Source organism: Carassius auratus, chromosome 1 (genome assembly GCF_003368295.1).
Source record: "Carassius auratus strain Wakin chromosome 1, ASM336829v1, whole genome shotgun sequence".
NCBI classification, from domain to species: domain Eukaryota; kingdom Metazoa; phylum Chordata; class Actinopteri; order Cypriniformes; family Cyprinidae; genus Carassius; species Carassius auratus.
Window position 1 is genome coordinate 5,708,853 of NC_039243.1, and position 26,554 is coordinate 5,735,406.

Consider the following 26,554-nt stretch of genomic DNA (forward strand, 5'->3'; position numbering starts at 1 on the left):
ATTCCATTGTGCCTTTTCAATGACTTCTCAACAGTCGGATACAGATACTGTGAGCGCTTCCCCACTGTTTAATTGGGCTAAAATCGGTTTACGTTTTGCTCCAAAGAGTCAAGCGCCCCGAGGCCATCTACACACCATCTCAGCACGACATCCGCGATTAAGTACTCATTTTTCTCAATATCCCCTTGATGTCTTAGTGTCAGCTGGACCACATGACTTCTGAGGGGTCGGTTGTGATTGGTCCGAGAGTGCCCCAGGGGAACATTCCGACCAATCACAAGGAGGTGTCTGTAAGTCAGCTGGAAGAGCGCGCGCGCTGATTGGAGGAGAGCAGTTTGGAACTATTATAAGTGTACTAAACAGCGCGCGACAACAGCCTGATAGAAGTTGAGACGCGATAGTAGCTATATGCAACAACTTGCGGCCGATGGTTTACGATGAATCCTCCGAAGGGACCCGTTGAAACGACAGCTCAAGAGAAGTCGGACTCGGACAGCGAGGAAAGTCAAAAGCCGAGAGATGTGACCAGCGACACGGGACATAAAGTGAAGAAGACTTACCTCCCGTTCAGTGTTAAATCCCTGATGGCCAAATCCAGCTGCCAGGTCGCGTGCTCCCCGGCTCTCCCACACCAGAGACTGGGACAGGACTTAGTCAGGACTTACTTTGTAGAGGAAACCAAAGTTTCTGTGGACAGTTTGTCGAGCGTTTCGGACAGCCTCAACGACGACAGTGAAGAATTGAGCGATAAGGAACAGAGCACTTGGTCAAACTCATCTTTCACTTCTCCACTTCGTAAGCGTTTCTACTATTTACAGACATTGATGAGTTTGTTTGTTTTGATTTTGTTTATTTCAAAAGAGTATAAATATAGGCTAATAACATTTTGATGCACAATTAAAGATTTTTTTTTTACATATACATTTAATTTAAATTAGTGTTTATAAATTTAATATAAATTTATATTTATATTAGTGTTAATGAAACAATATTATTATAACCTTAATAATAATAATTTTTTCCTTCAATAATTTTATCAGTTAACCAGAATGAGAAAACAAAACGATTTGTATTGATTTGTATTGACAATCTCGAAAGTTTGTTTATAAAATAATTATAATGTTTTAGATTTAAAAGGAAGAAAAATTTTTTAAAAAAATGAAAAACAAATATGTATATATAAAATATATATTTAGACGTTTAACCATGACACTTTTCTAATTACTAATAGATAGGCCCTACTGCTTTTACTTTTACGATAATAGCCTACTAACAACAACGACAACAATAATATTTGTCTATTAAATATTAAACGCTTGCAATGATAACTAATAATTAATCAGTAAAGTAATAATAATTTAAAAACATTATCATTGTTATTGTGAAATGACTATTAAAAAGTAATAGCTATTTGCACACAATATATAGATAAAGATCATTAGTGAGTTTCAGAACTAAAAATAACGAAATTTCAGTGAATTTCGCCAGAAATAAGGAACGAAACAAGGTCTGTAAAAACATGCACGAGGAAGAAAGATTATGGCACTGAAATTTTTCTTATTTCTGAAGAAATAATATTTTTTTCCCGCTGCTTCTTCCAGGTCACCCGAGCCCAACGCCGTGCACCTTGCGCAAGCACAAGACGAACCGCAAGCCGCGCACGCCCTTCAGCACCTCCCAGCTGCTCTCCCTCGAGCGCAAGTTCAGGCAGAAACAGTACCTCTCCATCGCCGAACGGGCCGAGTTCTCCAACTCTCTAAACCTCACCGAGACCCAGGTCAAGATCTGGTTCCAGAACAGGAGGGCGAAGGCCAAGAGACTTCAGGAGGCCGAGCTGGAGAAGTTCAAATGCGCCTCCAAGCCGCTTCTGGCCCCCTTCGCGCTGCCCTTCCCTCTCGGATCTCCATCATCTTTGTACGGACCTCCAGCCTCTTTCCCGCGGCCCGTTCCGATCCCAGGACTATTTAACGGACCCGTGTCTTATGGGATGTATTATTTGTCTTAAAAAAAAACATTCGTCTGACGGCTTCCTCCAATTTGAAATGATTTGAGAGACTTGTGCAGTTATGAAAGTTTACACGAAATTCACAAGGGGAGATTATTATATAACGTTGGTAATTGCACAAATAAGTGATGGATAATTTTAACTATAATAACATAGCTACTTTTGTAATTATTTTGACAACCGCTTGTAATTACTTCTGTAATTAATTATAGTAGCCTAGGCTATCATCTTGGACTGGTGTCACATATGAACTCTGTTTCCCAAAGCCACATGAAATGACGGAAGGAAGCTGCTGTATATTATGTTTTATTATTATACTGACGTGCTCTTGTGGAGCAGGTAGATGTGTAACTCTTTTAAGATCATCTGACACGGAGGTTATCCGTCAGAGGAAGTACTTATTGGCCTTATGTTGGAAGTGCCTTGAAAAAAAACCAAATATTTATTAGTCTAAAATAAAATAAAAATATATTCTTTCTTAAATTTAACCGTCTATCCGTCTTTATCTATATATCTATCTATCTGTTGGTAGGATAGCCTACTACGAGAGTGGAAGTTAACATTAACTTTTTTAATTTAATAACATTTTATTTGGAGAAAATCATAGGGAAAATGACTATAATATCTTTGGTCAGATTTGCACGAGTGTTCTTGTTAATTGCATACGTGAATATATTTATTAAATATGATAAATATTAAACATAGGCCTAATGAATATCAAATATACTAAAATATTACTGACGAACAACATGTAGACTACTTATATGTAATTATTTTTTAGGAAATTTAGGAAGCTTTTTATTTTATTATTATTATTATTATTATTATTATTATTATTATTATTATTATTATTATTATTATTATTATTATTATTATTTCAAGCATCAGTTGCCGAACAGCTCTATCCTTTGGCTCTTGTCTATTGTCCAGAAGATGGCGCCATTGAAACCCTTTGACAAACATTACTATCTACAGTCACTGCAGTCATCTTGAACCAGGCGCTCAGATCGAAAGAAAAGAAAAGAATAGAAAGCAGTAGTAGCTATCCTTTTCTTTTTAAAGAGTGTTAAACAGAAAAAGTCCTCATCCTAACCCAATAAGGCTTCTCAAAGCATTTGACTGATGCTATCAGGAGTCATTGAAAAGCATCTAAATGAGAAGGAAACACAACAAAGAACATGCGCCCTTAGGCAGGATAGACATTAATTAGGTTAGACGTCGTATTTAATTTACTGCGGATGAAAACGAGGCTGTGAGGACTAGGCTTTTTTGTCTTCTGAATTTTGTTTATTTTAAAGGGATATCTCTCAGTTGTTTGTTCATTTTGCGACCTCGGGAGTACAGTAGACACTGCTTGACTGCTTTTATTTTTGCTTGCAAAAAGTTATACATTGCAGTTTGTTAAATTTTTGTTGCAATTAGTTCTGAGATTTGATTTAGCTGATTTTATATTATCCCCATCACCAAGGTGAGAAAGGCAGATCAGCAGATGTAAATCTTGATTGATTACAGGTTTGGAGAGCATAGTTCCAGCAGGCCGACATGCTTATGCAGGAACAAGGAGCTGTGGACGCAACACAAATAAGAGTTCAGTACAGAAACAGTATCTGTTTCAGGGTTGTGATGGTGGCTGAACTCACCTATTAAACCAGAGTAATTTTGGTAAAGTGTAGAGGTTCCCATTCCCTTTGGAAAAATCTTTATTTCTTAGTCTGAAGAAACTTCTTCACACTAATGGGCGAATTGGGGAAATCTAGGACTTTTTTACGTTAGATCAAAACATTAGACTTTTCTGAAATCCCTCATTTGTTTTTTAACCACACCAGAAGAATGTAGAGGAGACATGCCACACCTGTTAGTGTTTTTGATAATCTGGGACATACGCTTTAAAAAGACAATACATATTCACCGCTTTATGCATGCCAAACACAGTATCACCCATTTTTAAAAAGCATTATGAAAAATATTTCAAGTACAGAAATCTCAATAAGAAAATGTAGGCTATATTTCCAATATCAGGAAATATAATTTCTGTCTCTACACAGGTTTAACAATCTACTGTGTTTATTCACTTAAAACAAAAAATTGTTAACATTTGTTTAACATTGCATTAACATTTTTAAAAAATCAAGCGAAAATTTAAGCAACAATTTGATTAACAGATTATTAATTTGGTTATTAAAGTTCTCTATTCTATTGAAATTGGGGCTACTCGGGGAACAAAGACTCCTCGTCTATCACGCCATTATATTCTGCATGTTTTGTGATACCAGTGTGTGTGTGTGTGTGTGTGTGTGTGTGTGTGTGCAGAACATTATAGACTGGCCTGGAGGCAGATCCCCCTCCTGCTCAGTGATTTAAACCGTATATACTAAACTAACTGGGAATCTGGGAAATGAATTTAACCTGATACCTTTGCTTGCTATTGGAATACATTTCCCAGGTTCCATCTCTGTAGCATCTCTCTATCTAGCTGGTTTATCTTGCTGCTAGCTACTGTGAACCTATGCTAATGTTATAACCTCCAGTAGTACACTTTAACACCCATTTCCAATTATGGCATATATTAGCCCTTGTCATTAATGAATATTTCCCCATTTGAAGACTGGCCCAGATTTGCAGTATAAAACCATTAAACTAGTAGTTTACATAGACTATACTTCAAAGTGCACAAAGTATTTAATTAGTCAACTATCTATAAGTTCACTTTTACTATAACTGCATTACAAACATAGAGGTAAACTATTTGTGTATTCAAAGTTTGCTTCTGTTATACTTAAAAGTATACTTTTCATACTGTCCCCCAACTGTACATAGAGAAGAGTGAAGGTGTGCAGGGAGGTGGAAAAAAGACACAGCAATAAAGAGAGCAGCAGCAGTGTGATGGAGTGAGGCTAAGCTATACTTTATTCAATACAGTACAGTATCAGGTGACTTCTCTGAACCAGAGCACACAAGGGACAGAAAACACATCAGTGTGACGTTCAACATACTGTCATGAACATAGAAAATAATAATAATAATAATAATAATAGCTATGTTCAGTTTGTTTGTTTTCAGTTTTGGTGCCTGTTGATGAACTTTTATGGCTACCAGCAGTTCAAGTGTGTATTTCTACATTTTCCCTTTCATCTCATATTTGTTTCAAATATGAGTCACTGAGAAAAGTAAATCATGAAGCAATGTGACTGCTAACAGCAGAGGCTTTAAAAACATATTTTAATGAAGCTTATGAAAATGGTTGTAGCGCTACATGACTTCACTCCCTTTAAGTGCTGCTGAAAGTATTTTACAAAACCACAAACACAAATCAAAAATATATTATTGCAAAATCATTACTTAACACTGTAGATACTTGACACCATATTCTCACGTATTACATAAATGATTAAAAAAAACCTGTAAATATAAAAGAACTTCCATATCAATTAAAAGAACATTAAATAAATAAATAAAAAATTTCCTTTCTCTTTGGAGTGTTAAAAGCTCTTGGTGCATGAAGAAGATCTATAAAGTTAGAAAGACCAAAGTCTCGAAACCATAGAGATATTCTTTATCAAAGTTAAGACTCGGCCACGCCCTCTAAAACATGTCTATGTCACTATGTGGAAATATTTGCGTGATGCCACACAAATGTTCACGCAAAGAAAGAAGGCTGGGTTTCAGTAACACAGTTAGTGTTGAAGCAGTCATGTCAGGGAGATGCTATGAATCTAGGTGAAAGCAAAAACACTTTATTTGGCCTCCGATAGTAGATGCATCTAGGAATCTTTAATTTTACTTACAGACGAACTGCAATGCATTTTATGGACGACTGTTTCGTGAACCTAGGAGAGGAGGTCTGAACTTGAATCATGTTTTTTTTTTACTTTAAAGCACGCCAGCATATTCTGTTACACCAAATATGACCCCTTTAAGATAAAGTCTTTCTGAAACTCGAAGTAAAACATATATAAAAAAAGAAAAACACTGTTCAATTTATTTTTCCTGCTATGACAGTGAACTGGCCTGAACAAGAGCTCGGAAGAGGAAATGAATAAGTTCCCTAAACAGATTTTAATACATGAAAGTGATGGAGCACCGTCATACAAGATCATATTTTAATAACTGGTCATTTAAAAAAAAAAAGTTCAGAAGAACATTGAATGGACAATTGACCCAAAAAACTGTCATATTAAAAAAAAAAAAAAAAAAGACTGTAAAAAAATAAAACAGAATAAAAATAGTGAGATGATGAATCGTTTCCATACAATGAAAGTGAATGATCATCATCTTTCAAGCACCGAAAATTACACAAACAATCTTAGCCAGAGCTTTCATATTTCAGTTTTGCTCATATGGCAAATCATACTGGTTATTACATAAGGTTTTATTTCAGTGATGCCAAGGTTCTCCAAATTTGAACACGACACAGTATTTGAGAGTTAGGGAGTAAGAAGTGATTATTAGTATGTTGATTATAACCACTTAGTTTGCATTTTTCCTCACATAAAATGATTGTATGACTTCAAGAGGACTTTTAATATAGCACACAAGTCATGGATTACATTACTTTTTTTTATCATTTTCATGGTTTACAGCCCTTAGTCACTTTCATTGCATAGAAAAGATCACTTAAAATATAAAGTAAACATTCTCATCAAGGGTTTATGGAAGAAAATAAATCATACGAGTTTGGGACAACGTGAGTGTGAGCAACTTGGGTGAACTGTGGCTTTACGTAGGCAACAGAACAGATGGATATTCTTTCAACAGCACTTTTGGGAGGGACATCAACAGTCTGAAGTGACTCTTCTGTAGACCGTATTTGGAGGAACACGATCCAACTGCCTTGGTTGTGCACTTCCACTAACACTAGGGGACACTAAAGAGGACGAGAGGAAGAAAAACAAGAAGAAATGGAAGCGAACGGACTGTAGAGAAAACGTTCCCATCCTATCTTCTTTCCTCATCATTAGAGTCGACTTCCTGACAGAGCAGTCCAGATGGTTACAGATTTCAAACTGCTTTCAGCCGCCCGTTCCTGCTAAATTCGAACCCGAATGACACGATTTCGAAAACTAAACCCAACATCTTGCTTAAGCCTCAAGGCTGGAATTTGCGGTGCAGAAACCTGCTCTGTTTAAAGGTCCTGATTATCTTTTTTCTTAATTACGCGCTAGTTTCTTTTAGCTCACTAATCAGCATACAGTATTTATAGACATAAGACGTACAGCATGCACTCTCTCTTACACACACACGCGTCACGTGCTCACAAAAAAATGATCCGATATCACATGTGTGTCAACATCCGTAGAGTTCAGTGAAGTATTATACAACAGGAAGGAGGAAACTGAGCAGGAAACGAATGGATAATGTCCCTCCTTCAAACGCTGTCGAAAAACAAAGAGGTACACAGCAGCATACAGCTTAAGCATACAACATTTCCGCCCAATACTGAGGGAAAAGGCAAAAGTCATTAGTATATATTTCACATAGTCATGGAAAATCAGTCCATGCTGTTGAACCGATTCAGGATTTGGTCGTATTGGACCAATCAGGATCCAGCTTTCCTGAATCCCACCTGTGCCAGCTCATATTCAAAGTCTGTCTCTACCCATAATTAACCAGGAGTGGGGCCGAGATGATTATAAAAGAAGCAGCAGCTACAGCATACAGATTTCCCTTTAAAAAAATGTCAAAGTAGACATATTTGTAGGTGTAACGGTTTATGTAAGTGTAAATATATATATATAGAGAGAGAGAATTTTCAAACATCACCACAGATAGTCCTGAAGTGGTGTTTCTTAGCCCTCATCGTGTCTGTTAGAGCAAATAAATAAAATAATAATAATAATAATAATAAAAACCAAGACAATGACTGGGGGAAGGTTTGGTTGGTGCATCCATCATATCATGAGCTTTTCGGTTAGTTTTAGCCACGCCCCTTGACCTCGGGGAATGGGCGTGGCTTATAAGCAGCAGGGTAAAGTGGCCCATTGAGGGGTGGATGGGGTTCAAGTTGAAGGATTGGGGGCGGCAGAGGCAGCGTTGGCATTCAGGCCACGGTCGCCGCTGTTAGCACCTGGAACAGTAAGAGAAGGTTATTAAAAAAGAGCTGATGAGGAGAGTCTAGGGCTTTGTGAGTGGCTGAAAGTGAAACACTGACCTGTTGCAGCCGAGGCAGACTGGGAAGAGTTTTCCGCCTGGTTCTGAGCATGTGAGGGAATGAGTACGGAGGCCAGCGAGGAGTTACTGGACAACTCTGATCATTAAATCAACAAATATTGGTGTAAAAGACAGAATTATGCACGTACAAACACATTTACACTTACGTTCAAAAAAACTTTTGGAGTCTGTAAAATATTTTTTTGGGGGAAATAAATTAATATTTTTATTCAGCAAGACTGTGTTAAGCTGGACTGTACATTAAACTAAACTGTACAAAACAGACTGTAAAAACATATAGTGTTTTTCCATATTTCCCTGACTATAAGTCCCACTTTTAGGTGTGACTTATTTATCAAAATTAATTTGACATGAACCAAGAGAAACGAACTAAGAGACATGAACCAAGAGAAAACATTACCGTCTCCAGCCGGCAGAGGGCACTCTATGCTGCTCTGTGCTCCTGTAGACTATACTAAAGACATATAGCGCCCTCTCGAGGCTGTAGACGGTAATGTTTTCTCTTGGTTCTTGGTTCTAAATAAATGCGACTTACAGTCCAGTGCGACTTATGTTTTTTTCCTCATCATGATGATTTTTGGATTGATGCGACTTATACTCAGGTGCGACTTATAGTCCAAAAAATACGGTAATAAGAAATGGCTGAAGTAATGGCTGCTAAATGTTTCTTGATTCACAAATTAGCATATTAGAATGATTTCTGAAGGATCATGTGACACTGAAGACTGGAGGAATGAAGCTGAAAATTCAGCTTTGCATCGCAGCAATAAATTACATTTTAACATACATCAACTAAAGAATAGTCCTTTTAAATTGTAATGATATTTCACAATATTACTGCCTTCTTGATGAAATAAACTCTGAGCCCAAGACACTTTCAGAAACATTAAAAAATATAACAAACTCAAAAAGTATTTGAATGGTGCTGTATATTTGCTATTGAAATGAGTTAACACTTGTTCCAGTACCTCAAAAAGATTCAATCGATCCCCATCATTTGTGTGCAACATACCCTGTGTGGAGAAATTAAACAGCACAGGCCGCTCTCTTCCATTCGGGAGCTTGAGGTTGGGCTCACGGAGCTCGTCGAAGAAAGTGTGAGCGCAGGCCTCTAGAGGAGTGAGGCGGGCCGTAGGGGTGTACTCCAGCAGTCGAGAACACAGAGCTATCGCCTCCGGAGGGGTCCGGGGCCGTAAAACCTAACACAAAGACAACAACACAGGAATTATGAATGCTTTCTCAATTGTCTGTATAATCATTTCAGCTTTTGACTGCACAAATACAGATTTTTTATATAGATTTGTCCTCTTAGTTTTAAACAAGTCACAGGGGAGAAATTAAAGTACAATTGTGTTGGTAGAAAATACTCTTTAAGACACACTCTGTAAAATAAGAAGTTATTATGGGCCAGAATCAAAGTCTAGAATTAAAGTAAGGAGAAAAGAGAAGGATGAAAGTGATATAAAAACCTTAGTCCACGGGTGTGCCTTTATCTGTGGAAACTTGAATTCAGTGTAATTTGGGTTCATCTGCCGGATCTGCTCTCGTGTGGGAGTTCCCAGAACCTGGAGGAAACAAGTTCTATTATTATATTGACAATTAAATGTATAGTCCACACCGCAACTATAACAATACAGAGAAACAATACAGCTGGAGTCACTTTCAGAGCAAAAAATGCACAACCATTATTATTATATACCAGAATAAACATTATCGTCCATTTGTATGGATGGTAATATTGTTTATCTTTATATATTTTTATATATATTTATATATATTTTTTATATTATTATTTAGATTTTTTTTTATTTTTATACATTTTTAATTCAGTTTTTGTACTTTTCAATAATTTTAGTACTTTAACTTCTTTCAATTAACTCTGTAGGTAACATTTAAAATATTAGTCAGTTTAATTATTCAATTTTGTTTTAAATTGCATTAATAAAAACGTTTTTTTTTTTTTTTTTTTAGTTCTTGATGATGAGAATGACACTGAACAAGTCTTAACTTACAGGAAGCAAGACTTTTTTTTTTTTTTTTTTTTTTTTTTTTTTTTTTAAGTAGTGCATTTATGATTGGGCTGTAAACTAGGAGAGCGCCACAGAAAAAAATATAACTGCATTTCACAAATAGCAAATAAATAAAAATAACGAATTCAGTTTAATTATTCAATTTTGTTTTAAATTGCATTAATAAAAACGTTTTTTTTTTTTTTTTTTTTTTTTTAGTTCTTGATGATGAGAATGACACTGAACAAGTCTTAACTTACAGGAAGCAAGACTTTTTTTTTTTTTTTTTTTTTTTTTTTTTTTTTTTAAGTAGTGCATTTATGATTGGGCTGTAAACTAGGAGAGCGCCACAGAAAAAAATATAACTGCATTTCACAAATAGCAAATAAATAAAAATAACGAATTTATTCAACAATTTTTCTCCAGAAAAGTATAAAAAGCATCTTCAGAATAGTCCATCTGCTATCAGTGGTCCACATCAGCGCAGCACCATTTTGGCGAATCTGAGCTGAACGCAGGCAGAGTATGCTTTTCTGTGTCAGCCACGCCACAAGGATGCACCGTTTTCTTTCAAATCAAAAGTATCCTTGTGGCGCGGCTGACACAGAAGGCAGCGATGGCAGAGGGAATATTCTGACGATGCTTTTCAGATTTTCCTGGACCTTGACACTGTTGTTTACTTGGCAGTCAATGGGACTGTCACAAGCCTCCTGGTTTTCATCCAAAATATCTTAAAGGGGGGGTGAAATGCTATTTCATGCATACTGAGTTTTTTTACACTGTTAAAGAGTTGGATTCCCATGCCATGGGAATCCAACTCTTTAACAGTGTAAAAAACTCAGTTTCTGTCTGACAAAACGGACAAAACGGTTTCCGAAACCGGTTTGTCAGAAGTTTCGGAAAGTTTTTTTCGAGTATGGGTCTGTGTGACGTTAAATGGAGCGGAATTTCCTTATATGGGTCCTAAGGCACGTCTGCCGGAAGAGCACGCGCTCCCGTAGAGCAGAGCACTGAGAGAGGCTGAGCACAGCCTGATCAGAGCGAAAGTGTCGCGAAAAGTCACAAAAGGAGTGTGTTTTTGGTTGCCAGGGCAAGACAACCCTGCACAGATTACCAAAAGAGAAACAGCATTAAGGGACCAGTGGATGGAGTTTATTTTTACAGAGCATCAACGGAGTTGTGCAAGTGTTTGTGTTTGTTCCCTGCATTTCGAAGATGCTTGTTTTACAAACAAGGGCCAGTTTGACGCCGGACTTGCACATCGTTTATTTCTTAAGGATAATGCAATCCCAACGAAAAAGGGTCACGATCGTGTGTTGGAACCGAAGGCGGTGAGTAAAACTGCTTCAAATATCTCTGTGTTATTAACTTAGCTATCAGCGTGTAAGCACATCAAGTAAACAACATGCGATGTTGTCATCAAACTGCACTTTCCACATGTACAGCTTAAAAAACTTAGTCATTTTCCAAAACCGCTAAGCAAATATATACAGTTTCAGTATATACCACATAGAGACGCCGTTACTGATGCTGCTCTTGTTAAATTTCAGCCTCTGGATCTGTGTCACAGTTTCCAAACGCTCTCAACGCAAAAGCTTACTGGCACTCGTGATTCTTTAGCTCCGCCCACACGTCGCGCCTCCGGCCGGTCGTGTTTTTCCGGGAAAAATCGGTACAGACTATCTTTCTCTTATAAATATAATAAAACTAAAGACTTTTTGGAGTTATGAAGGCTGCAGTACTACTCTATAGGTACTCAAGATTAACAGGATATTGAGTGAAAACAAGCATTTCACCTCCCCTTTTAAATTGTGTTTCGAAGACGAACAAAGCTTTTACAGGTTTGGAATGACGTGGGGGTGAAGTGGTTAATGACAAAAATGTCATTATGGGGTGGATTATCCCTTTAAGATTATTTCTGAAAACACACACACACACACACGCACACTTACCTTGATGATTTCAACGAGCTGATCTACACCACTGTCACCAGGAAAGATGGGCTGTCCAAGCAGCAGCTCAGCCAGTACACAGCCAGCCGACCAAATGTCTGTATGGAAACAAAGTTAAACACTCAATAATACAGCATTTACACGATAACTACGCTGAAGTTGTGTTTATTAAAGCATTTAGACACAAAAAAAAGGTCAAAATTGATACACTTTTTGCTGTTGCATGCAGTTTTAACCATGAAAACATGTAAAGTAATGCATTTTAAATCATATATCAGAAATAACAGTTGTGCTGTTTTCAACATTGATAATAATAATATCAAATGTTTCTTGAGCAGTGTATCATACTGATAAATACAGCCTTGGTGAGCATAATGACTCCATTAGTGTGACAAATTGCAACAGGAAAGGATTTTGCATGATACTGAATCTTTTTATAAAAAGAGTTAGCATTAGTACACAAATCCTGGTGTAGTTTAAAAAGTTTCAAAGATAAAAAGAGCATTAGATTACCTATGCTGGAAGCGTAGTCCGTGGCTCCGAAAATGAGCTCAGGGGCTCTGTAGTAGCGCGAGCAGATGTAGGAAACATTAGGCTCACCACGCGCCAGCTGCTTAGCACTGCAGGAGATAGAAAGAAACACACCAAATGAGAGAGAATTAGACATAACCAGAAATTACACCAACACACGTCTACATATGCTGCTTCATATTTTGTGGAAACTGTGATCCAGATCCTTTATATGAAATAGAGAACTTTTCTGACAGTGTATTTACTGTCACTTTTGATGTCTCCTTGGGGAATAAAAGTATACATTTTTAAATTTCCAAACGTTTGAACAGAAAGGTATGCATCATTTATATTTACCGTCGTCAATCACCAAAAGGTTTTAAAGATTATGAGCATCAATACAGAACTTCAGGCAATGTTTCAGCAATGTTTTACTGAAGATCTCAAAATAAATGATGAGTGCTGGTAAGTGTACAGCAGATGTTAAATGCATGACAGCACCTCATTTCCCCGTCTCACCTTCCAAAGTCACAGAGTTTGAGTACAGCTGTCTCTGGGTCGAGCAGGAGGTTCTGCGGCTTGATATCTCGATGGCAGATCCCATACGAGTGGATGTATGCCAAGCTGCGGAACAGCTGGTACATATATAGCTGAAAACACACATAAACAGTGATTTTAATGCAGCAAAAAAAAAAAAAAAAACCTGATCATACGGCCAGCTTGCCCATAGTCCATGCTACTAGATGACTGGTTTCACTAAGTAGGTTGTTCAACTTTGGTTCATGAGCTTGACCAGCATGGAGAAACCGCATGTCTTCAAAACAGAGGAAAATTTGAGATTGTATTAACAGATGTTACCTTCACATAGACCATAGGCAGATTCTGCTTGGCTCTGCTGTAGTGTCTGGCCACTCTGTACACATTCTCAGGCACATAGTCCATCACCAAATTCAGATAGACCTCATCCTTCTGTAGGCATGAAGAAGATGGGTGAGGGACAAAAGGAAAAGAGTTCAGAAGGTTGATATCTAGAAAACACTTTAAGGGACAGTCTTCCCAAAAATGAAAATTCTGTCATCATTTGTTCACTCTCACGACGGTCCGAACCTGTATGACTTTCCTTGTTCTGAGCAACACAAGAGCTATTTTGAAGAATCTTGGTAACCAAACTGCTTCTGGTTCCCACTGACTTACACTGTATTTACAAAAATTGGGATCCCATCTTCTTTTGGAACGACATGAGAGTGAATAATGAAACTTACCAAATTATCATTTTTGGGCGATATATAGGTGTAAGGTCACAGGTGTGTGTTTACTTGCTATTATAAATAGTATTTATTACAATAGCATGGTTATTGGAATATATGCTAAAATACATGATATAGTAACATCTGAAAACTCATTATATACAGTATGTACTCTATACTGCCTAAAGGCTTGTGAATGCAATGCAATGCAAGGATAAACATTATACTTACACGTATACATTAGAAAATATAAAGCTGAAATATCCATAAAAATATTTAAATGCATATAAAATATTAAAATATTTAGATGCTTTTTTTCCCCACACGATTATATATATACACACATATACACACACACACACACATATATATATACATACACACACACACAGACAAAATAATATAATAAATAAATAGATATAATGCTCTTTTTATTTTTAATCCATGTTTGTGTGAAAATGTCTTTTTAGCAGTCCAATAAAATACAAAAAAAAGAGTCAAGAAATAAGACAAGTGCATTGCATTGTGGGATATAATAGCCAGTGTAGTGTGCTTTGTTGTAGACTGCACGTTTTAGCAAATGCAGCTGGCAGTTGCATACTACTGAGTCTAGATTGCATTTCTGTTCTTGACTACAAGGTGATGTGATAGCTAATATCCGCAAACTTTGATTCAACTGCAATGCGTGAGTAAACAGATATGTAAATGGATGAGATTCCTGACTGGACGGGGTTACATAAATGAACTGATCTTCTATCTGTGACACCAGGGGAGCCGTCAGAACGAAGTCGCTGTGGTCAGACACTATGTCACCGTGCTGGAATGGAGGGTTAAATGGTGAGGACAGCCCTGACGATCACTTCACAGGTCACAAACATACTCTTCGCATGCTAACTTTAAATGGGCTACTCCAGAAGACTGGAGTAATGAAATGAAAATTCAGCTTTGCATCACAGGAATAAATTATACTTAAAAAAAAAATTTGTTTTTATTTTACCAAATAAAATATGTGTTTGGTGAAATAATTATTTCAAGAACATTCAAAATCTTTGCAACCTCAAACTTTTGAAAGGTGCTATATTTATACAGATATACACATATAAACGACGTCACAAAAAAATATTAACTTATCAGATTTTTGAGGAAGTGATACTGAAAATCGTAACTTCTGGCACAAGCCAGCACAGAGAAAAATTATTTGTACACTTATATTGGATACTTAAATTTAATGAATTCATTCTAAAACATAAAGGGAAACAAAAGAGTATGTGGATGAAACAGACCCTGTTTGCTCAGAAAAAAAACTAACCTCAAGTTTCACCACCAATCAGGGTCCAAACCAGTCTATATTTCTATATGAATGTGGCTCTCCTGGCTAAAGTGGACTACCTCTGACATGAATTATGCATATATGAATGTGGTTAGTGTTGGGTTACATTGTGGTACCTTTGTTCCTCTTTCTCAAAAGAAAGAAGTGGTTGATTTGGGTTATCTGCAGCTTGTAAGATTTAAGATCCTGCAGTGTTTGTTTGTTCTGTGTTTAGTAATTCTTCTTCTATTACCAGAGACAAACTCTTTAACATTAAGCAACACATCCCTGGTGCAGCGGTGCTGTTCAAACACATGTACAGATGCAGAAGAGGGAAGCACACTGGTTAAGCTCTGCGAGCACGGCTTTTGAACGGTCAAGCATTCTCTTTGCAAATGTCCGTTCCCTTCTTTAACTGCTCCTCTCCCCGCATCAACAAGGACTTTTCAAAGTGCTGCATTGCGCTTGACTGAAACCTGGCTGAGTGAAGCCATTCAACAACGTGCTTCATCTGTGGGGCTTCCATCTGTTCAGAGCGGATCACATCGCGGAGTTAACGGGGGAAAACAAGAGGTGGTGAATTGTGTTTCTCATCAACAAAAGTTGGTTTTCACATGTGACAACACTGAAAAAGATATGCTGTCCTAATTTAGAGGCACTTTTCATAAACTGTGAACCTTTCTACTCGCCGCGGGAGGTTTCTTCTCTTTTTGAAGCTGCAGCCACCGATCTGGATGAGATCACAGATATTGTAACTTCATATATCAGTTTCTGTGAGAATATTTGCATCCCTACACGGACACTCCTATCACCAATAAAGATAAACCATGTTTTACTGGGAAGCTCAAACAGCTTCATCATGCCAAGAAGGATGCTTACAGAAGTGGGGATAAAACCTTGTATAACCAGGCCAGAAACCGACTAACAAAGGAGATCAGAGCGGCTAAAAAAGCTACTCTGAAAAGCATGATTTGATTACATGATATGAAATCAAAACAATGAGCAAATGTTGTGTTTGCGGACTAAACTGACGCGGATCAGTAGCACGAGCAATTTGCTCCAGCCCCTTAGCCGCAGGCACATCTTGGAATATCAACCAACAGAAAATGCATTGTACATCTGATTATGCATGAAAAAAAAAAGTCATAAACCGGAAAACCTGTATGATTTTGAAAAAAAACTGTGATGTAAATTTTTGGTCAAACCGCCAAGTACTAATATAAATAAATTATTCCAAAATGGTAAAACCAAATAATGTTGGTGCAAACTAAAACAAAGATGCAAAGTGTTTCATTCATCCAATTAAAAAAAGTTAGGGTAATGAATGATTCACATGTTTATTTTTTTACTTGAGCCAATGAAAAATAAATAAATATTGTCTCAAGTTAAAAAATATAGATGTGAATCATTACCCTAAAAAAATTTAATTGGATGAATGAAACACTTTTTTCTTCGTATCATATTCTCATTCATTGTCAGAGTCAACGGTTCGTGCTTGGTAATGATGGCTGCGGCTGCAGTAAACAAAATGTTTGCGGACACTGTTCAAAGTCATACGGGTTCGGGCACAATAATACATCTAAAAAATGCATTAAAACAGCTCAACACCTCTCGACGAATTGATTGGAGCAACCAACACAAGTTCTGAAAACGAAAATAGTTAACTGACCTTCTCTCGGAGAGCATCCAGGTTTTTTTTTTTTTTTTGGAACACGCGTCACACAGCAACTGCAGGTTCGGACACACACTCATAACAGCAAATAATACATCTGCTCAATGTTTCTCTTTTTACAACAGAAATGCGAATTCTGCCGGTATTCAGATTCAGATTCAGGCAAGAATCGCCTTCGTATGCGATTTTTTTGTTGTTGCCATCTCTAATCGTAAACACAGCCATGTTGAAGCCTGCAGTAAATGTTTTGCATTATGGCAGTCCACTCTGCTTCTTGTTTTTCGAGAATGTTTTACTCCTGTTTGTAATTGTGCACGAAACTTAACGCCAATAAATCATCAGAAATATTGGTCTTTACCAATATATTCAATCTTTATATTCGTCCTGACTGTTGTCCGTGCATTTACCTATATTTGGTGTTATTTGCTGTATAAAATGCATTTAGACATACTAAATGGATTTTACAATTGATTCAATGAACACTTGCCACTCAAATCAAACAGGATTTTTTTTCACTAAAGTGACAACCCAAGAAAGCAAAGTAAACAGTCTCTCATTTTTTTAGGTTGCATGACACCTAGCGGTGGATGCAAGTAAAACAGTATAACAGTAGCCTACCCCATTTTTTTTCTTCTCACCTAAAATTCATGCAATTAACATGTTTTTGACAAAAGATTTTAAATTGTTTGTGGTCTATATAGCCTGCATCAAAATGAGGTTTGCAATAATGTGCCCGAAGGCACGGGTTGAAGACCCAGTCAGTGACGTCACGATATACTAATTTGTTTAAATTCATACCTACGTCATCACCATCACCAAAATTGTACTTTTTTTTTCTTACATTGAAAAAAAAATATATATAGACCTACCTACCAACCCTTTTTATTTTAATTTTTACTGTTACTGCAAACCAAAATATTTTTAAGGATGGACTGACATGTAAGCTCTACTTTACAAAAAAAAAGCATTTCAGTTTTGTCACAGTTTAGTCCATTTCGTTTCTCATCCAACACACGTAAGTTAAGCTGAACATTCCTTCACTGTGTCCGCTTTTGCCGGGACAGGTACAGTACGCTCACGCAGCTTCAGTGAGCAGGAATGGGCTCTTTTTTGTGCAGTCAGCGGTTCACTTCCTGCGATCTGTGCCTCAGACGGTTTGCGCTGCACTTCCAGTGCTGAACAGCTGTCCGTGTCTTGCGCACAGATTTCGAAATACTTCCATACAAATTACATGATAGCGAATTATTACAATGTAGTCTGTGCACATGGGTGCACTTCCGGAAAAATCGGCCGAAAAGAAGACCAAAAACCTGATTAGTGGCCGGTCAACCTGTGCATCCCTAGTCTGAACTCCCATAGACCTGACTTGATGACCTCTCTACACACACATTCTCTACACACTGTCCCTTTGGTCGGCTGCACAGGAGCCAGAGCTTGTCATAAAGTAAAAATAGGGCTAGTCTAACAGTTTATTTTCCCATCAATCAAAAGTTTCCTACTGAGCTGTCTCTGGCCACTGCTGTGACAGGTTTTGCCCTCGGGGATATCGCAGGATTACCAGAAATCCTATCCACAGGTCAATACTGTAGGGCATGAGCAGCCAGAGCTGTAAATCACAACAAAAATACCACATCTTCTAGTCTATGTACTGTATGCTTGTACATATTATTAACAGATTTAGAGTTCCCTTCTGCTACAGTAAAGTACATTTTATTGAATTTGTTGAATTCATCTCAAACATATCAGACTGCTATTCACTTCTGGATGCACCATAGGAATACATATCCCATGACCTAGAGCAGTTGCTGGAAACTGCTGGACAGTATGTTTCTGGTTTATAGTGCACATGATGCTGAACAGGAAAAGAAAAAGAAAAAGAAAAGTGGCACTCACTTTGTCTCCGCTGGAGTAGAAGAAGTAGCGCAGACGGACAATGTTACAGTGATCCAACTTCCTCATGATCTGTAACTCACGATTCTGACACAGAAACAATTTATAGACAGAGAAAGAAAAGAAAAATCATGAGAAATTTGATTATACGACTAAACCTGTCAGCTCAAGACTAAACATTTCTGATGTAAGCGCACAAGCAATGATAAACAGATGCTTACCTTGAACCTTTTATCCTGCAGCACCTTCTTTATGGCCACCAGCTCACCGGTGTCACACAGCTTCGCTTGATATACGACCCCAAACGAGCCGTTCCCGATGACCTTTGTGTCCATGTAGCTGACCTCCTGGGGTCGGTCGGGTCCCTGACCAGGTGTCGCGGCCACTGTTGTAACTTTACTGCCATCTTTATCTCCTAAAGCGAGAGAGAAAGTGCAATGTATCATGAATACTCCTTTGTAATTGACTGGTCTGTTTTGCATGGTCACACGTGCTGCTCTAGGTGTTACTATGCTCATTAGTGTGTGATCCTGCATCTATCATTCATTCACCAGAGCTCATCTGCTTCACACCTCATGTTTTCACACCCCTGAGCAAGTGCTTGATCACATGAGAATGGGAAATATGAGGACAAAATTGGAACTGTAATATGAAACTAACTAAATACTAATTCCTTTTGTGAGTTTAAATTATGGATATTGACTTTGTATAGCTAGCATTTGGATTCTTTGATTAATAAAAAAGCATTTATTTGAAATAATTTTTGTAATTTGTAAATATAATAATTGTCAGTTTTGATAAATCTAATGCTGAATAAAAATATATACTAAAAATATAGAAGCATAAAAAATAGAAACATCAGGTGCGTGATTTCACATAGAGCAGCTGTTACTACACAGAGCCATTGTTAATAGAGAAGATGCGCAAATCCACTTAATTTTCCGCGTTTATTGGCGCATCTTCTCAGTTAACAACGGCTCTGTGTAGTAACAGCTGCTCTATGTGAAATCACGCACCTGATGGAATTAACCGCTGATTAGAGAACCGGCTTTACTGACGAGATGCGCATTAATGATCAGCCGATCGTGATCGGAGCACCCCTAGAAACATATACATTTATATCTAAAAGAGGTGGTTGCAGTGTAACGTGTTCATGCGTTTTTTCTTTTTTTTGGGGGGGGGGGGGGGGGTTATATATAAAACATTATTTTCACATATTTTACCTTAATTCTACACCGCTGTTTCCATTCTCGTCAAAACAGTCTGTTGAGTTCCTTGTTCTCTGAAGCCCCTCCCTCAGAAATAAGCAGTCGGGCTCAGATTGGTTTGCTGGCCCAGTGTGTTGTGATTCGCTAACTGCCTAGAGCACGTTGTCTAGAAAAGCCACGCCCCTTCCTCATTACAGGTAGTTGCCAGGGTTTATGTAAATTTCAGGGTTAGTGATGTCACAAACCCAGGAAGAAGCTCATTGTAGTGCCTACCAGACTTTTTTTTTTTTTTTGGTATCCCTTAAACAGCGATTTCTTTTAAATAAAATATCTCCCTTTGCCCTGAACTTTGAGCGTTGTAACTTTGCAGACGTTGCTTATGAACTAACAGCAACATTACACACTAACTAAAGTTAAAAGTGAAATCATAACCAACCACCCCTTTAAAAATATAAATATATTTAATATATAACTGATTTTGCCAAGTTAGACTTTCAATCAGACCTATTTCTGAAAAAAAAAAATCAATAAAAATCAAGGTAAGGGAAGAAATTGTGAATCTGTTCTTCAGTTTATTACAGACACTCCCTACAGAATGAAAGCACAAGGGAGGAAATATCAGCTTTACCATACAGGTTTCAAAGTATAGACAGTTTCATGATTCACCGCAGAGCATATAAGTGAGGAATGCATCAGTGTTACAAAAATAAAGGGAATAATTAGCAGTTCGGCTTGTGTTTGCTTTCTAAATGAGTCACATGAGATTAATTTTTACAGTCAACACAGCCATCATCACTGAATAAATCTGATTAGAACCGCTGAGAATAGATCAATGAGTAAGTGAGCTGAATTAGAGAACCGATTCATGAACAAATGGTTTAGTTTATTTTGTGAATCAGATCAGAAACATACCTAGTTTAGAGTTTGCTCAGGTAATAATGATTTCAATTTCTATCTGTTCCTCACGCATAGCTAATGTACAGCTTTAGGACATTTGAAATGAGCAGGCAATCTAAGCCCAGGTTAAGTGAAATAGTATATTTTGTGAGTGCGAGTGTGTGTTTGACAGGTCAGGTGAGCCGTGGAGTGAAATGCAGACAGAGCGCACGCTCAGGACGGGGAATTGTGTTGAGTCAGAGGACGTGAGAGAGCACACACAACTGTATGATGAGCTATTAAAGATCTCGGCTCGGCAGCATGGAATTTTAATTGTGTCACGGCCCATTACTTACAAAGATCATCTTACCATCCTGCTCCTCTGACACCATCCAGCTCACAAACCGACTAGTCATTTAGCAATTCAGATAAACCGAGGCATTTAATACTTAATATTCTCCAGTCTAAGAGACTTATTCACATTATCTCACATACAAAATGATTATCCCTTTCCATCTGCAATGTTAAGAACAGATGAAAATGAAACGATCACAAATAAACATGAACGGATTATGAATATCTATCAGCTCTGCATAGTTTTACTCTCTAAATATCAGCCCTTGCATATTTGTTATTTTATTATAAAGAACATTAGTCAGGGTAATGTCAAAATTAATTTGACACTTACCAAAACAGGCTGTGAGGCAATGATGTTGAATGCATTCAACTGGTTGTACTAATATTTAAATCCTGAATGATAATAATAAGGCAATAATTATTTTCCTATTATGGAATTATAATATACAGTATGCAAAATGGATATTCATTTTGAGATTACATTTAATAGTATTATAAAAAAGTTAAAAAAAAATATATTTTACACTATCATTTAAAAGTTTGGGTTCAAAAATTATATAAAATATATATAAAATTAGCTTTTTCTGTGATTTTTTTTACAGCGGAAGTGTGCTCCCTAAAACCTTTCAAACAGTGTCTGATTATTGAACTAAGTTGTCTTTTGCACTAATACTGTCAAAACACACAAGGTTTACATATAGACTCAAGTTGGTTATGTCTTAAATGAAAGTAAACAGTTGAGAGAAAAATGCACACTTAAAGGGACAGTAGGCCTATTAAACATGCAGCCTACTGTCGTTACTGTCAAGGGATAGATCTCCCTAAAATTTCATGTCTGTCATTATTTACTCTGTCACGTTGTCCTAAACCTGTATTACTTTCTTTCTTGCGTTGAACACAAAAGAAGATATTTTGAAAAATGTTGCTAACCAAACAGATGCTAATTTGATAGTATCAAAAAATGGAAGTCACTGTGGACCAGCAACTGTTTGGTTTTCCACGTTCTTCAAAATAGCAGTTATGTTTAGAAGAATAAAGAAACTCATTCAGGTTTAAAACCACTTTTTAGTGAGTAAATGGTGGAAAATCACTCACTGCTCTTTCCTGAAGAAATTTAACACAGTTGCTTTAGGAATCAGTTTATAGTGTTTCATTTTCATATTTGTTCATTCAATTTCTTGAATGCTCCTGCAAAATACACCTATTGTACCTAAATATAAAGCACTGTTTTTTTATTTGTATATTATGTGTAGTTGTAATGTGTATCTTTGTCAATCTTTTATCTTTGATATATAAAAATTAAGAACAAAGATTTTTATCTTCGCCCTCTTTGGCCTAAATATCTGCCATCTTTTTTTTCTTTTCTTTTTGTTACCTTGAAAGGCTTTGTCTTTATAATAGGGAAATTAGTTTGGCTGTAATGCTCAGACAACTTGCAAAATAGTAAAACCAACATGACAAGAATTGTGATAAAATCGTGATATTATATTTTTCCATATCGTCCCACCCCTACCCTGAAGTCAATCTAGAGGCGTTTCTCAATGTCAAGGATACTTCCTTGGTAGGACTGATCCTTCCAAGTCACTTCCTTCAGAGGCTAAGTGAGACTCCTCTTTAGCATACGGAGAACATGTAAATGGAACAGGCTAGCAAGTGCACGTAATTGCGTCATTACATCAGTGAAAAGGTCCGTTTGAATAACGCTGTGAATGGTATAATTAAATTACTTTGGACAACTTAACTAGTTATTTATAAAATAAATGCCGTTGACGCAACCTATTGTTAAATGACAGGTCCGGTTCTGTTAACCATTTGTATTTGTATAATTTACAATATCAATACGGTAGTAATTTGTACTGGCATTTAAACGTCAAACTTTACTTATATTTACTACAGATATAACAAATGTTTGGTAACGTAAATAAAAACCGTTAATGCTTCGACTATGTCAATGTTCGACATTTTTTAATTTTTGAACTAACGTTAGATAGCAAAGCTGCGTGCATAGGATTGTGGGTGATTTGAGAGCGCGAAGAGCACGAAGGATACACATATGCATCCTTTCCTGTGTATGGGATATTTTTCGAACGAAGGACTCAGTCCTTGGTTGAAATTCCGAGGATCCTCGACATTGGAACAGTCCTTCAACGGATGTCGATGACGTAGCATGCTCGAAATACTGGCTTCCGAGGATCCTTCCTTGACATTGAGAAACACCTTAGGTGTATATGACTTTCTTCTTTCAGATGAATTCGGTTGGAGTTATTTGTTTTTAAAATTGTCTTTGATCTTTTAAGCCGTTAGATGCCACTCCTCGTTTACAACTGAGCGCAAGCTAGAAAAAAGTGATAATTACACTTTAAATATGGATATTCTTCTTAAAAAAACACATCGATTCACTACAGCAGGCCTTTGTTCACCCCCCAGAACCGTTAGACTATTTGGCGTGTGATGGTAATGAGTGCATCACATGCTCAGGTGAAGCCCCTCTATAGGACGCTCCCTGTGGAGGAAGTCCCGCTGCCTCAGGCCTGAGTGTTGCTATGGCAGCAAGATGAGTCAGCTGATCAGATCAACCACAGGACCACCGCCACATACTCTCACATACATGCATCAATTTGAAATATAGACCTTTCCAACATCATAAAAAAATTTTTTGTGTGTCACTTTTGATCAATTTAATGCATCTCTACCGCACAATATCTGCTTTTAAACCCTCCAAAACCTAATCCCAAGGAGAAAATAATCTAATGAAACCATTATGTTTCCATTATGACACCATTGGACAGACATGGATGTTTTAAGTGCCAATCCACATATGTCCTCCCCATTGTTAAGTTGACTGTGACACTATAGACAGCTACTGTAGGCATTTTCACTTGGAAAAGATGTAGAGTCAGAGGTGAGTCACATGCATCCCTCTGATCCTCCTTTCCTGAGGAGCACAGTGGTGAGATGCACATCATTAGTGCAGGAAATGAGTCATCCAGCTGAGCTGAGGCTCTGGAGAGAGGCCTGTCAATCAAACCATGGGGCATGGGTTCAAAGAGGGGCAATGGACAATTTTACAGCTCATGCAGCTAGAAAGTAAGTGAGATATTAAGTAGTAAGGTGTGCCTCAAGACATTTATGGCTTATAAATCAATACCTATTCGAGGATCTCAGGGCACTAAAACAAGCCCTGAGCTCATTGTGGAACATCTTCCATGGTAGTACAATGAATCTAACCAGCTAAAAGGGTCTCAGATTAAGCCCTTAACGGGATAGTTCACCCCAAAAACGAAAACTTTTCTTTTCATTTTCTCACCCTCAAGTTGTTCCAAACCTGTACGAGTTTCTTTCTCCTGTTGAGTACAAGAGAAGATATTTTGAAGAATGTTGGTAACCAAACAGCTGACGGTAGCCATTGACTTTCATTGAAGAAAGAAGCTCATACAGGAGTGGGACAACTTGAGGGTTAAGTAAATGACAATGACAGAATTTTATTTCTGTCTGTTTAAATGACAGTTTTATGTGTCCATGGGAATATTCTGATTAGAAAAAATGGTCATGTATACATCATATAAATGATGGACCAGACTGGACACAGTATTTTTTTAAAACCTGTAGAAGACAGAATATTCATTAATCAGACATTCGGGTCTTTTACGGCCACTGGGATACTATTATAATTTTTATTAATATTTGGAACTAGTTTTAATTTTTAGATTTGCTTTCATTCTTCTTCTTTTCAGTTTAACAGCAGTTGGCATCCAGCTTATTGGTGCATTACCAACCCCTTCTGCTCCAGAGTGTGGATCAGATAATAAGTTAAAATAAAACCTAATCTATTCCCTTTTCCCTACTAACACTTATATAACACTCACATAGGCCACACAGATAAAATATACACACACATTACACTTTAATTATCCATCAAATCCTGTTTAAGACTCCTGCTTCCCTTAAAAATGTCATTTGTTTTTATTTTATATACGCTTTCATTTAAGTCAAAAATTTAGTAATTTTGCTGTATGTTTCTGTCATTTTTGTTACTATCTAGCTTTTATTCAGAGTTATTTTATTACATCAAATTAAACAATGCGCCACATTGCTCAAATAAAATAAGCTTTTTTTATATTTTATTTTCAGTACATGTTTAATTTCAAGCAAATAAAAAAGTATGTATATATATATATATATATATATATATATATATATATATATATATATATACACACACACACACACACACAAATTTGTGTATACTACATGATGCTTATATGAGGAAAAAAAATTATTCATTTTTGACAATCCTTCTGCAAGTTAACACAGTCATTATCTTAACCACAAAAAAAAAAAAGGTCTGAGCATTGCAACCTCCCTGTTATAAATTACTGAGCAGTGCAGCAAATGTGTTTCCATTGAGCAGATCTGATAATAAGAGACAGGACCTGACCCATCCCTTGAGATCCAGGCAGCAATGCAAGATTACATGACAGATGCTACACATATGAATTCTAATCAAAAACGATTGTGAGATTCTTGTTTTTCTTATAGTGTTTGCCTGAGAACTGTTACAATATGAGAAAGAGTAGATGTTGATACTTACTGCTGACTTTCATGTTGCCAAAGGCTGAAGGCTGCGGCACTGGCTTGCAGCTCTCCGCAAATGAGGAGGTCCTAGGCCGGCCTGACATCTCCAAGATCCCGTTACTGTTCGACCACAATGATCCTTATAGGCTCCTTTAACACACGACTAAATATCTGGGGTCCAAATCTGCTTTTTTTTAGGCAAATGAAGGAAAACTCCAGGATATATCTTCTAATGCAGTGAATTCAGAGGTGGTCAGCTGATTGTAGATGAAGATATCCGATCATTAACCATCAAATGTGCCGTTTAAAAACAAGTTACAAACTAAATAGTCCCCGTTTTAGACTTGCCAATGATAGTGTCACAGAAAAATGTCCATGGAAAGACAAAATCACATTATCTTGAGCAGATACTCAGCCTGTATCAGTTCACATCAGCATATCCAGAGCACAGGACTGTTATCTCGCATGCGCACAGATTGAGCCTGCCGAGATCAGATCAACTTAATTATAATGTATCTTTCACTTTATATCCTTCAGATGTTGCAGGCGTGTATCGATAAAGCGGACACCGAGACTTGCCATGGCCGCATCAGTCCATGAATATTTGATCTAGATCCGATAAAACGAAAGTAATTCAGGCATTTTTCTTCCAAGCGACGGAAAATGTCGTTAACGTTTCCTTGAGTCCTCAAAAAACCCAAAATTCCTGATGGAGATGTTCGCTTTCGACTGACACAGCCGTTCTGGGCGCCTCCTGCTAGCGATGTGAACGAATC

At 37.2% G+C, this 26,554-nt stretch overlaps 2 protein-coding genes across 2 annotated transcripts; one reads left to right on the forward strand and one right to left on the reverse strand.

Moving 5' to 3' along the window:
- The first annotated feature begins 363 nt into the window (after nt 1-363).
- On the forward strand, nt 364-2,237 carry msx1b (muscle segment homeobox 1b). The gene is made up of 2 exons (XM_026202616.1): nt 364-795; nt 1,602-2,237. Exons 1-2 carry the CDS (start codon nt 438-440, stop codon nt 2,003-2,005), a joined length of 762 nt encoding a protein of 253 aa, XP_026058401.1. The 5' UTR covers nt 364-437; the 3' UTR covers nt 2,006-2,237.
- Nucleotides 2,238-4,889: 2,652 nt separating this feature from the next.
- Nucleotides 4,890-26,554, reverse strand: gsk3bb (glycogen synthase kinase 3 beta, genome duplicate b). Its single transcript, XM_026202736.1, has 11 exons — nt 25,795-26,554; nt 18,984-19,177; nt 18,766-18,849; nt 13,503-13,613; nt 13,164-13,294; nt 12,648-12,754; nt 12,135-12,232; nt 9,643-9,738; nt 9,186-9,372; nt 8,154-8,249; nt 4,890-8,069 (listed from the first exon to the last, which is right to left on the reverse strand). Exons 1-11 carry the CDS (start codon nt 25,880-25,882, stop codon nt 8,002-8,004), a joined length of 1,260 nt encoding a protein of 419 aa, XP_026058521.1. The 5' UTR covers nt 25,883-26,554; the 3' UTR covers nt 4,890-8,001.